This window comes from Gallinula chloropus (assembly GCF_964237585.1).
Source record: "Gallinula chloropus genome assembly, chromosome: 2".
Taxonomy (NCBI): domain Eukaryota; kingdom Metazoa; phylum Chordata; class Aves; order Gruiformes; family Rallidae; genus Gallinula; species Gallinula chloropus.
The window spans coordinates 23,125,902-23,142,372 of record NC_140086.1 but is presented as its reverse complement, the minus strand read 5'-3'; the positions used below and the strand labels follow the sequence as shown (position 1 = coordinate 23,142,372).

General features: G+C 45.4%; 1 protein-coding gene across 1 annotated transcript in view; it reads left to right on the top strand.

Annotated features, from left to right (window-relative positions):
* Positions 1-10,663: 10,663 nt before the first annotated feature.
* The window catches only part of GRHL2 (grainyhead like transcription factor 2), a gene marked incomplete at both ends in the record, with an annotated part of 52,668 nt that continues 46,860 nt past the window's right edge, over positions 10,664-16,471 (top strand). Inside the window, 3 exons of the mRNA XM_084280261.1 lie at positions 10,664-10,794; positions 12,801-12,990; positions 15,949-16,016. Of these exons, the coding sequence (XP_084136387.1) occupies positions 10,664-10,794; positions 12,801-12,990; positions 15,949-16,016 (389 nt within the window). The remainder of the gene's footprint in view (positions 10,795-12,800; positions 12,991-15,948; positions 16,017-16,471) is intronic.

Genomic DNA, 16,471 nt, shown 5'->3' with positions numbered 1-16,471 from the left:
GCCCCAGCCCCGCCGCTCCCCACATGCGAGGGGGAGGGGGCTCTACCTGTCCTACCTTGGTGGCTGGCTGCGGAGCCGGGAGAGGGGGGGAAGGAAAGCAGAATTACCAGTAGCTCTGGTTCTGCCGTCCCGGGCGTTCACACACACCTTCACCTGCACAGACCTGAAAGTCCAGTTCCGCCAGGGAGACGGAGGCACCGGGAAAAGGGGAGAGAGTTCATTGGATCAAACATGTCACAAGAGACGGACAAGTAAGTGATCGCAGGCACGCCGCTGCTCCCGCTGCGCGGGGCTGGCCGGCCCGTCTGGCAGGTTGTGCTCCCCCCCGCTCCGGTGGCGGACGCGAACCTGCCGGGACGGCGTTTCTCCTTCGCTTGACGAAGCGACGCCGGACCGGGCGGCACAGCAACTCCCCGAGCGCCCGAGGACACGGCTGCGGCTCGCCGCCCCCCGCCTTTCCATCTGGCTCTGGGGCTTCGCGATTTTTTTTCTTTCCCCCCTCCCCCCCCCGCTTTGAGTTCAGACTTTTTTTTGTTCTTCTTTTTCCCCCCCTCTCACCTCGAGGGTCTCTTTTCGGTAGGGAGCTCTCCTCGCCCTAAAGAGAGCGGAGCGGCCTCCGCCTGCCGAAGGCCCCGTACGAAAAGTGCTCCTTGGCTTTTGTGTTAGCGCAACAAAGGGCTTTTATCCCGGGACGGGCACGGCCATCTTCCTCCCCTCGGCCGGTGCCGAGCGGGCAGGGGGCCGGCGGTTCCCCGAGCCTGGGCGGTGGGACGAAGGGGCCAGGCCTGCCTGGGCGCTCCCCTGCCTCGGCCGCTCCAGCCGCTCCGTGCGGCGCCTTCAGCCTCGGCGCCCTGACCTTGTTTTCCCGTCGGGACGCCCCGGCGGGCCCGCGGCTGCTCGGAGACCGGCGCCTCCGCCCGGGGTTAAAAAGTAACTTTCCCAGTAGCGGCACCGGAGGAGAAGGGAGGTGTAGACCGGCCGTCCCGGGCCCGCCGCAACCTTTCTGCCGCCCGGGCTGGCGCACCGTGGCGGGGCCGTAGGCCGCGGCGGCCGGGCCGGGGCCTGGCGGCGGGGAGGCGTGTGAAGCAGGAGGCGAAGCTCCGGAATAAGAAGCCCCGCTTGTCTTTCGGAAGAGCGGGGGGACGCCGATCGTGGTGCCGCCCGCTCCGCACCCCCCTCGGGGCGCGCAGCAGGAGCGAGCCGTGGGCTGGGTGGGAGACGGGTCTGTCCCGGATGGGGAGAGGCGCCGGGAGCTGTCGTTTGGCGTGCGCAGGCCGCGGCTTGCCCGTCTGCCGCTCCAGCGCGTCCCATTCCATCAGCGCTTCGCGCCGATCGGACCCGAAACAGGGCTATTTTTAATGTACTCCCCTTTCTCCGCCCGCCAGCCCCGGTACGCCGCGGGGTAGAGGCGATGCCTGTGTTCCCGCGATGGCGGCGGGGTGGCTTGGCGTGAGGGCCGCGGCCTGGCTGGAAGCGTGGCGGCGGCCTGCTGCTGTGCGGCGCCGAGGAGCCGCCGTGAGGCAGCCGGGCGGGAAAGCCATTTTACCTGCTCGGGTTAACAGTGTTTCTGCAGGAGGCGGCCGGGGAGAGTAACGGGGCAAGGAAGATGGAGGGCGAGAGATTGCAGAGGCCAGGCCCGAGACGGCAGTTTTGTTTTACTGCTGCTCTGGCGCAGGTAGGAGCGCCCCAGCGTGAGTGCAATCTCGGCTCGGCTTGGCGCAACTCAGATGCAGCCCTTGTTGGGCTCCCTTGGAGCCTTTGTGGCAAAGGCGTTAGAGAGGAGGAGCCCGATGTTGGAGAGGTGGAACAGAGGGAGGCTTGGTGACAGCCTGCCTGTCAAGGAGTGAAAGAAAGGGATTATCTGGCAAAAGACAACAACAGGGTTGACTGCCCTGATAGGGAAGAGACTGGACGGTTCAGAGGAGGAAGATTAAAAGAATAATTTTAGTCCTGGCCTTTTCAAACATCAACTGACAGTGGGATAGTGCAAAGGTACTTACTAACATGAATTAAACTGGTTGTGGCAGGAGTTGGGAGCAAAGCAGAGTTTGGGAGTTCATCTGGCTGGAGATGGGAACTAATGCCTTAGGTGTCCAGATAAGAGCAGTAAATGATTTAAGTGCTAGGAAGGGAATAAGGACAGAGCCCCGAGGGATCTCTGAGGTGGGGAGGAGCTGCTGAAAGATAGCAGTCATTGAGTTGGGAGGGGAACCAGATTAACAGCAAAAGAGCTGACAAGAAGCAGTGGCTGAGGGCATCCCAAAACAACGGGCAGTTCCAGAACTGCACGAAGGTGGTGGAAGGGGCCCATAAGTAGTTTAGCAAGGAGTCTGGAACTGGGCTGCTGCAGATCAAGCATAGTTAATGGGGACAGGAAGGGCATATGGGCATGGGAGAAGGAGCAACTTTGTACTGCAGTCAGCTTTGAACACAAACACTTTGTTTCCCCTCTGGGTCCAGGATGCTACTGGATAAGCTACAGGACTATCGTTCCTTCACAAGAGTATGGCATAGGTGTAAACTACTGAGGCTGGAGCTTTAGTGCCCTTCATCCTCTGCTCTGTGTGGTGCTGCTGTGTTACCACTGCGTAGGAGCACTGCAGAGCACATACCTTCCTCAAGCAACAGCACTTTCCTTGTTCCAGGTATGCGTGTGATCTGTTTCTGGTTAAGGTGTTTAGAAAATTTGTAGATGGTAGGTAAGAGTTTGAAAAGGAAATAAAAAGTAAAGAAATCCCCTGGGCTCTCTGTACACAAGTGTAATGTGAGAAGGCAAATATATTTGTGTTCAGAAAAGATGGCCAGGTGGAATGAGATATTAGACTGGTGGAGGGAGTTTGCATGGGGAGGCTTTTTGTTGTTGGGTTTGTTTTTTTTTCAGGCTCTGATTATATCCAATTAAAACCTAATCTGGAGAGTACAACATTATTCTCCACATGGCCTTTCTTTTACTTAAAAATAGATCTTCCCTGTGGGCAGGACTGGAGAGGGAAGCTCGTTATTTTGAGGTCAGTTAATTTGTCAGTGTCGTTGGCGATGGTTTTACGGGGTTCGTGCTGGTAAAGTGCTGAAGTAGAGGACTAGGCAGCTGAAGGCATATAGAAAACACGAAAAAATATGTTCCTTTCTCATCTTCCAATGTGTTTTGCCGTTTTTTTCTGGAGAGGTGGTACACACCACTGCACACTGGCTCTGCAGGGCTGCCTGTTGTGTCCCTCTTTTGAGGGAGGAGGGACAGGGGTGCTGCAGTTCTACCTGCACCATGAGCTTTAAGGGATGAAGGTGGGCAGTCAAGTGGAAATGCTAAAGAAAAAGTCACTTGATTCTAATGCTAACTGAGGAGCTTGGAAGGGGAGATTATCCTTAAGATAGTGTGCATATCTCCCTGTCTTTCTCTTTAGTCTTTCTGCCTAAGCTGGGTCTGCTTCCAAAATCCTATGGGTCAGAAGAGATAAGGGGTGAGTTCACATGCATCTTTTGGAGGTAGTACTGATTTAAGCAGCCTGTGGCCACTTCTTCCACCCTCCCTCTCAGCTGTGTCAGTAGAGCTGTTTGTGCAGCCAGAGAATGGCTCAGAGGAGTGTTGGGTTGAGAGTAGCCTGATCTCATGGAGGTTATTTTTAACACCCATTTTTCATTGGTCTGGGTTCTTCATATGCAGAGGGGATGCAAACAAATGGCAGCTGTTAAAGACAGGACTGCTCAAACTAGAGCCTCTGTAGAAGGAAATGTGTGTCCCTGCCTCTGAATATTTTGGAGGTCCATGCAGCTGCTTCTTTTACCATCCAAATCCCACAGCCATCACGAGGGGACCCTGGGAATTGAACAGAGACAGGGAGGGGGATCGTAAAGTAAGGAGGAGGGAGTGAACATCCCCATTGCAGGACGTAAACATGATTCCAGGGTTCACTTCTGCATTTATAGGCTTACAAGTTGTTTGTACTGTAGTATACAGGACAAAAAAATCACAGAACTCCAGATTAACGGCTGTTAGTGCATCAGTGAAACTAACAGGTGTCCTCAGTACCTGTCAGACTAGAAAGGGTTTTAGAGATTCACTTCTGTGAACGAGGACCAGCAATTGTATAACTTGAGACCTGCCTGGTAAATGCCACAGTTGTGTCCCTGCTGCTCCTGGTGTGGTGTAAAGTTGTGAATCCCACGTAGGCTGGGACTGCAGCTATGGGAAGAGCGGGCTTGGTAACAGGCCTGAGCGTGCTGGTTGCTGTGGCTCTCTTGCAAGACACCCAGCAGCCTGTCGGTCGGGCTCCCAGCACATCCTGTATGTGTAAGAGGTACCTGGGACACAGGCGGAGGGGCTGGGGCGTGCTCGGGCTGACCGCATTAAGGAGCACTCGGGGCAGCCTGGTCTGCAGCTGAGCATGTGCTTGTGGGTAAATAACCCAGGGGAGGAGCGAGCTGGGAGGTGGGAATGGGTTCAGACCTGCTCCTGTGTGTCAGTGGAAGCACGTCCACATCCAGCTCGCGACTTGATAGTGTCTGTGGCAGGAGCTGATCTTGGACTCTTTCACAGAGTAACTCTGCCCTGGTTTCCTACTTCTTCCTCAGTGTGTACGTGTAGATGCTGCTTTCATAATATTTAACTTAAGCATCTAGTACTGTAACAACAAAGGGCGTTTCTGGTTTACAGTGTGATTCTGTGAATTGTTCGTAATTTTTTCTCTTATGGGCTGACTGTGTTTCTCATCAGCAGATTTTGAGTGGCAGTTAGGTCACAGAGCACTCATATTCATTTATTACACCACTGAATGGTTAAGGCATCCATTGCGATGAATTTTCCACAGTGCTATTTGGGAATGAATAGAGAGGCAGGAATTAGAGGTGTTTAGTGTTTGCACTTTTCAAATGTCAGGCACGATGTCATGGATGTTCCCCAGAAAACCATTTCTTCGCAAGGGAGGTGGAAAATCACTGTTCAGAACCTCGTAGAACTTGCAACCCTGAGCTTAGCTGAGAGGAGTAAGGGTATGGAGTGGTTATGTCTCCCTGTAACACTGCTGTCTGAAGGTGCTGAAGTCTGAGGCCAGCCTGTAGATGAAAGCAGAACTGAAGGGAGGGGATTTTCCCAGGTCTCTTAACTTGATAGTGATGATCGCGTAACCTCTCCCTGTGGACGGGTCAGCAGGAATATTGTTGCTCTCCTTTGGCAGGGACATCTGAAGGGGAAATGATATTACACCAGTTGACATTCCTTGTCAAATATTTTCACAAATATTAATCCAGTGCCGACCGTTGATGGTTACTTTAAATACTGTTTTCCCATGGTTATGGAGCCGACAATTAAGCTGCTCTTTTTTGCTCGTACATACAAAACAGCACTTTTGAGTGCTGATCTAGGAATTCATCCTAGGATGAATCTTCATAATCAGTGATTGGGACAGTCGTAGCTAATTAAAAGAAGATAATTAATTATTTCACACATCCTACTATAACCGGGACACTGTCCTATTCTTTGATGGTGCTAACTTCATAAAGAACTGATGCTTATGAAATATTTAACCAAGGAAACTGCACGTGAACTGTGGAGAAGTCAAATATTGCAACATACCTGTAACTCGAGAATATGTCTCCAGTCACAAAGATTATGTAGATCTGTAGATTTTTTTTAAATTTTCCTAATAGTGGAAGATAATGGCATCTTGCCCAACTCTATTTTAGTTGTTCCATCAAGTAACTTGGAGGGGGTTGTATGTGTCTCTCTTTAAATATTTGTTTTTACTTCCAGGATCGCTCAGTTGGTGAGTTCAGGTTTTCCTTCTGATTGTGTAAAAGATTTTGTATTGTGAAAAAACCCCAGCAGTCAGTGCTATCAGTGCAGTAACTATTCCATTTCCATTAACTCTGGGGAAGTAATGAATGAATAAGGGCTATAGGGTCAAGGGTCAGGTTAAACTGCAGCAGGTCTGGGAAGCCTTGTCATGACCTGTTTTTAATTTTAAAGCCTACTGCTGGCTGCTTCAGGTCAGCTAAAATAACCTTGGGTGCTATGCATGCTGGAGGTATGATTCTTAGCAAAACAGAGCGTGGTGTGGAACGAAGCTAGTAAGAAAATGCTAATTTTGATAGAGTTTGTTTAGCCACTGCAGGAATATTGTGAGCTCCAGAGTATCTTTGGGTTTTGAGATGTCATTTGTCTTTACAAATATGCTGAAACCAGCCTTTTTTAAGGCTCTTTTCTGCTTGGCTTTAAGACAGCAACAACAGCAAAAAGGCAACAGGCTACTTAGTGCTCTAGTAACAAAAGATTATCCAGTAGACATAATATTTTAATTTTAAGTCTTTGAACCCATGGGTTTAAAAAGTCTGTTTTAGGGTCAGTAATTGCCTACTTGAACCAGTCCTCAGTACACTTTACTGCATGTATTAATTCTTGTGTCAGATTCCTCCTTTTTTTTTTTTTTTTTTGTACCTCCACTTTGGCATAGTTAATAATATTTGTTGTCAGTGTTAATGAATCACTTATTTGTTTTAATCTTTTTAATCACTATTACATGCTCAAGTTATTTTGGTTCTAAGTAAAACCAAATAAAAATTCTAGTAGGCATCTAATTGTTGAACTCGTTTGTTTTGCTCTTCACTGTTTTTGCTCTCAGTGTGTTACTTTACTTCCTCTCAAAGTATTTTGTTTTGCAAAGGAAAAGTAATTTCTTTTAGTCATTTAACATGTGTACTCTTGTTCAGATTTGTCTTATGCTCAAAAGGAATAATTGTCCCAAAATTGCAAGAGTCCCAAGCCTGTGTTCATGAGTAGGCAAAATTGCTCAACCTCTTTAATGGGAGTTTTTTCCTTGGTGTGGATTGCTGGCTGGGCCAGAGGGCATCTTATCTTCTGGTTGCTTGGTGGTCTGAATGCTTTGATTTTTCCTTCAGTCTCAGGTCATTTGTATGTTTCTGTGCTCTCTGGATTGGGCTAAGTGCATTTTGGAGACCTGTTTGTAGCCCTGGGAACTACGTGATTGTCGGCTATGAAAGACAAAATACCAAGGCACATGGGCCATAATTTTCCTGTTCGTTAAACATTTATGCTCCTTTGTAGTTTTAACGGAACACTATTATCTAATTGAAACAACAATGTTGCTGGCTTTTTAATTATGCTCTTGGCAATAAATCCTGAGTAGTCTTTTTTTTTTTTTCCTAAATAAAACTTGCAGTGAATCACCAGTGGGTCTTCTGTTTTGTTTTGGTTTTTTTAAAAATTATTTATTTATTTTTATGTCTAGGCAAAGCAGTATGCTGATGGTAGTAAGTATGGGTTAACCTTAGATTCTTTAAAACAAATGGTTTCAAGCACTAGGGCTAGCTTTGATTTATACTTCTGTATAGTAAACACAGGCAAAAATTTATGGTCTGGAATCTAAAGTTTTGTTAATTTATGTAGCTTCTGTGTGATCTGTCCTTAGCTGCCTTTTAAATGGTCATAGTAGTTCTTTTTTGTGCCTGTGAATTCGTATGTATATAGAGTGGTTGTAAGACAAATTGTACGTGTGCACATCTGTTCTCAATCTGTTTCACAGTAGCCTTCTAGCAGAACTGACAAATTTTGTAAGTGTGAACTAAATTTAAAAGGGCTTTAGAGCTACTGGAAGTTCTCAATGATCACACACGGAGACCCCCTTAGCTATGTCAAAACTGCAGTGGGAACTCCAGCTCTTTTTCCAGCTCTTGGATGTGGCTGGAGCATGGTCCTGTATATTTTGTCATACTAAAATGAGATTTGGTGTTCTTGAAGTTTCCCATTTCTTACTTTGCACTGAGGGGGCAGGTGTTCTTCCCATAGCACACTGAGTCACTGAGCATGCTTAAGCCAGATCTCTGATCTGAACAATTAAGGGATCAGAAACTCGAGACAAAAGAGTGCGTTGTCTGCATGCAACATATAAAGTAGTCCTTTTGGCTAGCATCTTGTTCTAGAGCTTGTATTTCTCCCAGAGATTCCCAACTGCAAGCAGTTGCCCTGTGTGCTTTCTTATCCAAGAAAAAAGGAGCTTATGATAAATATCCTGTGGCCTTGACATGCTGGGCTGGGAGCCAGGATGACATGAGTCTGTCTTGCCTTTGCCAGTTATATGGTGCTCAAATTTTTGTGTGCTTTATAACAACTGTATGGACCAACGCCTCCCACTTCTTCTGAAGGGACAGCTTGCAGAGGATGCTGTGCAGATGTGCTTGGCATTCTGTGTGATTCCTGTCTCTCAGGCATAAGAACAGGCAGGCTCAGGCCTGGGTGGAAACGTGGGAACAGGGATTCCTCCCTCTCTTGTGCTGTCTCATACACGTGTTCTTGTATTCCCATCCAGCTCCTAGCCTGCACAGGGAGGAGGAAGCCCTAATGCTTATGTAGGGAGCTAAGAAGTCTGCAGGGTTATGCATGGAGCACCTCTATTCTTACTTTAAAAAAAAATTTATTAAAGTTTTTTTTAAAAAACAAATGCAATGTCCAAAAAAAACAATAAAAAAACTCAAGAAATGCCTGTGCAGGGTGCCCACCTTGGCACTTCTAACTTGGTGTTTCATGGGTGGGTTTCCTGGGCAATGCAAAAGCTGGGGGCGGGGGACAGAGACAGGACAAGACCTTGTTGCCCACTAACACCAACTGGATCAGGTCATAATGCCGAGTGTGCGATGGAGGAGATTGGGTTGTAGCTGTATTGGATACAGTTTGGCTGCATTGGTCTGCTTTAGTTCAGTGGCAAAGTCAGCAAAGAGGTTGAGGACTGCAGGAGCTTTGCCAATTCAACAGGAAGCTCTTGAGCAACAAAACTGGCTGAGAGGGCCTGGCTGGCAGGAAATCTTGGGTCTGAATAAAAGGGAAGAAAAATGACCACTTTTTGTCATTGTTCATGAATGTGTTAATGGGCATTTCTGATTCTGTGTAAGCTAATTCAGGAACTGCATCAAGTTGTGTGAGAATTTGCCTGCAGTAAGATTTTATAGCCCCAAGTGCTGACTGTGGAAGCTCATTAATGTGAAGAAGAGCTTGAAAAGTCCAGCCTTTTCCATTCAACTAATTTATTGACACTAAGTACAATGTACCTCTCCAATTTACCTTGCACTGCAGTCACTGAAATGGAAAGAGCAGAGTTTTGGACGTGTCTGTATGCTACACTTGTACAGTGTTTTATAAAATTCCAGAATCTTAATTTTAAATAAATTCAAATAATGTCAGTTTACCAGATGCAGAACTAATATAACTCTGGAAAACAGGAGCTCAGCTAATGGCATGAAAGGAAAGGTACTTTTTAGGCACAGAGTGCCCTCAGTTGTTATGCTGTGTCTCTGTGGTGTGCTTTGTACAGACATGTCGCTCCCGGCCGTGTTCTGGTTAGCACACATCCTGACTGATCCTGCTGGAGGAGGGGTAGCCCGAGTGAGGAATGGGCACTGTCAGGGTTGGGCTTGTTCTCCACACCTTGCCGGCTGCTTGAGAAGATGTGCCTGTGGCTACAGTGGATATCTGCTGATACTGCTGGCCAGTTTGAATGGGAGTCTTCCACTTGCAATCTTCACCCATCTCCCTTAATTCCTGTGAATGTGGTCACTGATGGGATGGACTTGCAACTTTTGATAAGATTTGTAAATGTGTTGCTGATTGCAGGCTCCACCTAAGGCTTTTCTCACAGGTAGGGCGTTGAGAGCAGCTGTCTCCAGTGGGAATGCTTTCTTGTGAGTGTCACCCTTTGCCTTGCCCTTGGTCCAAGTGCCACTGGAGTTACTGTTCACCAAGCAGCTGCCTGTTGTTATCAGTTACACAGCTGGAACAGCTGGGGATGCCCTGGCATGGAAGGGTGCCTGGTGGGACCAGGGGAGCTTACCTGTGCAGAGCCTTGCTCAGGAGGTTGTGTTTTCTTGGCATATATTAAAATATAAAATATTGAGCTCCTCTGGTTAGGGGGACTTTACTACACTTCTGTGACACTTGGGTGAAACTGTCCGGGAAGTTCAGCGGTCATGAAAAAGGAAAAGGAATGCTTGTGCACAGACAAACCTCAGTTCTTAAGAGAAACCCTCCCTCCTATCCAAATGACCTTAATCAATAGGGAAGATTTCCTAAAGGGAGTGCAGTTGTTTTGGCAGACCGATTTGGATATAATCTTTGAAATGATTGACCCTGTTAAGTCATGATAATTAGGTCTGACCATTAACCTCCCACAGAGCTGATTACAGGGATGGGGGTGATGAGGAAGTTTTTTATTTTTCTTAGTGCTATTGTTTCAGTCTGTTTGCAGAGTAAACACGATGAGAGTGTCAGTTGATGATGCTGCAGACCATCTCTCAAGGCAGAGGAGACGGATATTTAGTTTTTAAATGTGAAAGCCTGGGTTTTAGAGAAAAAAGGGAGGTTAGGGAGGTGCTGAGGACTCTGGTTCTGTGCACCTCTGCCTCTCCAGCTGTCTAGACTGTTTACTTACTGAGTGGCTGTTCCTAAAGCATTTATCCCCTTTGCTGTAGCTTCTCCCCAGCACAACCGTATACAACACCCCAAAGGACAGCACTCTTGTTTGTTGCTTTAAGACTGCCTTGACTTAGTGAGAGCAGCAGAGACTGACTCCTCCCTCCCAGCATTTGTGCAGACAAGCACAGCCCAGCTCCTAAAAGGTGTGTTTTTAAAGGGCATCTCGCAGTCTGCCCGTAGCGCTCATAAATGGGTTACGACTGCCGCATGGCTATGGGCACTCCGAGTAACAAAAGGCGGTTATTGATTGCAGGGGAAGATTGCTACAGGAAGGAGAGCGAGCCCTGTGCTGTGCTGTGCAGTGGGCAGCCGCCCATGCGGTGAAACAGCCCAGGTTTAGCTGAAGGGGAGCTTTGTTGAGGAAAGGAGAATCCTTGCCTGGAATAATTGCCTCTGAGCCAGGGAGAATTGGCTACTCCAGAGTGGGAACAGGCCCTCAGCTAGCTCTGGCACAAACAGCGGGGCTGTTGCAAATCTGATTTGAGTCGCTAACAATAAGGTATTGAAAAGGGAAGCGGACTGGAGTTCTCTCTTTCCTGGGGCTCCTCAGCTTTGCTTGCTGAAGCAAACCTGTAACAACAGAAATCTGAATGTGGAAAAAAGGACGAAAGTCTTTGAGAGAGATAGCAAAAGGTGAGGCAGAAAGAAAGGCTGTTGGAAAAAAAAGGATTTTTATAAAAATCCACATATTTTAGGTGAAAGGAAAATATAATCTGAACTGTAAATGTGGCTGTATTTTGTGGTGCGAGGCTACAGGTTGCTCTCTTCCCCTACTGAGCTCATAAAACCGTGCTGCATGTACCAGATGGATTATTTTGTTTTTCATTAAATAAAGAAACTTGTAAACAGTGCTCTGTACCATAGAGATGATAATCTCCACCTTCCCCCCCCCCCCCCCCTTCCTCTTCCTTAAACACCGGAGCAGGTTTATACTCAGGCAATGACGAAGCCCCAGCCTGCTGGTCACTGCGGCTTGGGGCCCTGTGGGCAGGACGTGATCCTGGTGTCTGAGAGCCTTTACTGAGTGGGTCCAATGTGCTTTTATCAAGTCCTATTTGTGAAATCAAATAAAGGGCTCGGTTGCACAGTGTTTGAATGCCACTCTGTGCAGCCACGGCAGTTGGTCGGGTTAGGTCTGTGGAGCTGGCACGGCTGCAGGCAGGGGAGAGAAAGAGAGGCTGAGTAATGAACAGTTTTTATGTAGAAGATAGCAAGAAGTGTTTTATGAAGGTCACCGTGAATAACTGCTGGTTTTGCCAGTTAAATCAGTATATTCAGTTATTCCACCATCTTCACAGCTTTCAGATTTCTAAGGAGTAAGGTCTTAAAAGTTTCATCCTGATCCTTGTAACCTGAGCCACAATTCTTGACCGCGCTCTTGCAACATGTGCAAAGCAGCACACCCCCTGCTCCACTATTTCCCTGCCTAATCTGTTTGCCTACTATCTTGTGTAATAGGAATGCAATTCTTTTCTTTTTTTTCATAGCACTTTTATCCATAAGTGTATCAAGCATTTTGCGAAAGCAGGGGCTATTATCTTCACTTATGTTTTCAGTATACTGGAAATTTCAGCCGTAGCTGTGGTGCAGCAGCTTCTCTCGTGATATACCCAGGCACCGGTCAGTTTGCACCACTTTCAGGCTGGAGGAAACTGCTCTGCTTCAAATCCCACTTACTAATGGTCTTGTGTGTATTGCCATGGGTCTGTAACTAGATGTGGTGAGTGATAAAGTCTGAATGGAGACCAAATATGTTTACTTCTGTTCCATCTACGGGATCCATTGCTCTTGTCCTATTACAGAATACCTCTCTGAAATTATGGACAAATTGCATTCCAAAAGCAGAGAATAGCTCAATTATATGTAGAATGTACCCAGTTATTAAATACTGAACTGTACTCATCTTAGGGGAATGTTAGATTAGTATTAGACAGCTGTCCTTTTTTTTACTTTCAAGTCACTTAATTCTAACTGATTTTAGTTCAATGTATTTTTCCTTAATTGGGTGTAAATCTAGCAAAAAAACTGGGGCAAAATGTTCTTATCTTGTTACTGCTTTTATTTCCGAGTAGTTTTTAAGTATTTTGATAGCTCTATCTGTATATTAGTAAAAATACATTTGAAGTATTATCACAAGATCTGCACACATTTTATTTCTTTTGTTAAGTACTGAAGATACCTAATACTGTTAAATACTGATTTTAATAGAGAGATGCCTGCTGGATGTAATCGTATCAGTTCATTGAGCTATGTGATGTTCTTTAACATGCCTTGTGAACAAAGTAATCCCTCCTGGATCACCATTTTATTCTTCCTGTCTATGCAGTAACAAGCGACTTGTGGCCTTAGTGCCAAATGACACTTCATTCAACACCAGACGAGCCTACACCAGCGAAGATGAAGCCTGGAAGTCGTATTTGGAGAACCCCCTAACAGCAGCTACCAAGGCTATGATGAGCATAAATGGGGATGAGGACAGTGCTGCTGCTCTTGGCCTATTGTATGACTATTATAAAGTAGGTAACTCTGTTGTTGTTCCTCCCTGCTGCACTGGCAGGGCGCTGCTCTAAGAGGCATCAAAAGAGCCGGTTTTTGAAGACAGAAGTCACTGCATCTTGTTTTCTCTCCAACACTTGCATCAAGCTCCCTTTTTGTTTTAGGAAGCCTGTATGAGGCTTTTTTGATGTGTTTAGTTCTGGAGAGAAAAAAACAGAATTCCTGTATTAAATTTACAGCCGTGATTTTGTTTTGAGTGTGTAGTGTTCTTCCTCTTACTTTGCAAGAACATTAGATGAATTAGCCCCCTTCTTATTTGTGCTCAGATACTTGCAGTGTTTTTTAAAAAGTGGAAAAAGGGAGGCCTTCCTTGTCCCTTGTAGGTTTGTCTGCTTTTCTGGTTCATTCCACACATGTTTTAGTTTGCTCTTTAACTGGAGTATCTCTCATCTGACAGTTTCCCATGTTATTTGTATTTGTATAATGATTGCAGTGGGCTGTATACCATACAATGAGGTCTAGCCTTTGCACTGGAAGTTTGCAGTCTAAATAGAAAGGTTGAGGACAGGAATGAACACAGAGATCTAAGTCAGTTTACAGGGGAAGCACTGATGCTCATTTTTGGTTGTGTCAGGTTCTAAGCCAGGGCTTACCGACCATTTTGATACTGCCTTTCTTTTTCATATATTTAATAATTTTGAGATAGAGCTATGTTCAAGATTTCTGCTGAAATCAAAGGAGAGCCCTACAGGGTGCATCTTTGGGTAATGCAGAAATCTCACTTTGAAACCCAGGCTGACCCCTTTGTGCTCTGCAAACAGAACTTGTGCTGCCTACCAAGCACTAAAGTATGGAACTGTTTCACTTGAGCTGTCTCCGTGCCCCAGAAGCCAAGCTATGCCTGCATTGGACAGATGACCTTCTGTGAAAGCCAGCAGAACAATGCCAGCTCCCCTTGTAGCTTATGAAGAAGTAGCAGGAATGGAAATTTGAAGTTAAACCTGTTTGCTTTTAGTGTTTATTAGTATAAATGCTTTTAGAGAATGGGCTGCTCTTTTTAATCTCTGCTATGATTATTAAATGAGTGTTGAGGACAAGGGCATGTAGGCAAGATGGCATATATACCAACCTTACGGTTAAATATTAAAAAAATTTTTTTATTGATTATATTTCAAGAGATGTTCCTTGGTTTTGTGTGGTCTTGTCAGTAAAGAAAGAGAAAGAAGAAAGGTCCTTTTCTCTACTTGACAGTTACCACAGTGCTACAGTCTGTGAAGTTAATGTAGATTTGTAAAATTTAGAAAGTGTATAAGCATCTGGAGTATTGGCTTCTGTCTTAATACCATTGTATGTAGCAGTTCATTAATCTGCTGGATTTTTTTCAAACAAAAACAGAGAACAGCCCTTTTCCCTCTCAACATGTCTGTTCTTTGTACCAGACAGTTGCAAAAAAATCTGGGTTCAGATGGAATACTCTGTGTTAATATCAAAGGCCACTTCCAGCATTCAGTCATAACAATTTCTATCTTAAACTGGGATAAAAAAGGGCAACTCTTGTTAATGTTCTCAAACAGGAATTTCAAACCAAATTTAAACCTCTGTGTCGTAACATAGAAATGTAGAGGAGGACTTCCAGTGCACTGGAGTTTTGAATCGATCGCTCTTATTTGTCATCTGGCTCATTTGTTCTGACATGCTGGGCAACTTTAAGTACTTTTTCCAGTCAATAGGAATTATTTGAACTTAACTGTTAGGGTTTTTTGCTTTGTTGTTGTTTTTTTTTTTTCCTTCTTCTTTTTCTTGTAGTGGTATTTCCCTAAACACACACCCTCCTTCAGGGATAAATATATGATCTTAGCAGGGGAATCAACATGTGCAAACTGTGGCTTGGTTCCCACTTCTAAAATATATGAAAGAGGCTTTTTAGCCAGCGGGATTCTTAATGAGGATGAGGAGGCAGGATGTCCCTAAGAGGGGGAAAGCCTCTGGCTAGCACCCTCTGACTCTGCTACTGTCTTGCAGATAGAACTAACCTTGGCTACTGTAGTGCATTGTAGTATTGTTTTTCCTCTAAATTCAGATATTTTCCTGATATTTCTTTAATGTACTTAAAAATAAAAGGCATGGCTGGAGCTTATTCTTAGGTCTGTTCCTTCTGTTTAATCCCGAGTTAACTGCTCTGATGGAATGGATATTCCTGTTTTTGTGGAAGATACCTAAGAAGTTTTAGCTCCCAAATTGCTGGTTCAGTGAGAAAAATACAGTCATGGCAACTCTGCCCTAGCTGATATCCTGTCTGGGCTGGTGTCAGGAAACTGGTATCTGGGAAGACACTTGGTGTCAGTTCTGAATCTGTCAAGGGGCCAGCTTTGACTGAATTTTTACTGTTTGTGGCTGTTGGTGCACTCAGCAAAGCAGGAGTCAGTGTTTTCTGATGACATGCCACCATCCCCTGACCTGTCCCCCTGCGAGGAAAGGGATGGATTCATGTAATTCCCCTGGGTACAACTCCTACACCCTCCAGACTGTTCTATGAGAAGGTGGCTTAGCTGGTGCTTTTGGTTTAATTGAAAACCCTGTTTTCCCTGAGCTATGAGGGTCTCCATGCAGAGCTCGTCAAAGCATCATGTCTTCCTTCCCATCTTTTATTATTCAGTGATCTGTGTGGTGTTTGGGAATATAAGCTTTGATTTTTGAGATAGCTTGACCTAGCTTCATATTACAAAGATAAGGACATATAGAAGAGTGTTCTGCTCTGGAGTGGTGTGCCCAAGAACTAGAAAAGAAAACAATCACTACATCCTTTTCCTTTTGAAATTATCTTCCCATTCACAGTCAGTCTCTCAGAGAAAAACAGCTCCTAGCATCTGTGAACACTGATACAGTTACATTTTTCTAGTTGTTATAGTAGAGCTGTCTGAAGCTGCAGGTACCTGACAGTTGCATTTACCTGACCCCATGCCTGGTGTTGTTCTCAGGTTCCCAGAGATAAAAGGCTGTTGTCTGTTAACAAAGTGAGTGATAATCAAGAAGACCAAGATAAAAGGTACAGTATTATTCAAAGTCATACACCCAGCTACTAACAGTGTTGATCAGTTGTGAACTGAAGGAACTATGATAGCCCGAGGCTTCATGGTTTTGTTTGAAAAGCTAAAAAACTGAAGACTTATTTTGGGAAGCAAAATTTGCTCTTTTTCAATTTTAATTTTTTAGCAAAACCGAACAGTATTAAACATGTTGCTGAGATCAGTAAAATCACATTATATGGACAGTTGGCTATTGGCTGCTTTCCTTTCAATTTTCTTCTAGAGTGCAAAATGAGCAGTTTAGCCTCAGTAACCTGAGTTACAGGTTTTAGTTAGCTTATGGTCTGTCCAGGAAAAAGTAAAGTAACTCTTAAAATCATTTGCTTACAATGTTTTTCTTGCTCCTCTCAGATTTCAGTCTTTCTCTGCAGGCTAAAAGTGGTTTGAGGAGTCCAAGGAAGCTGAGTTCTGCCTT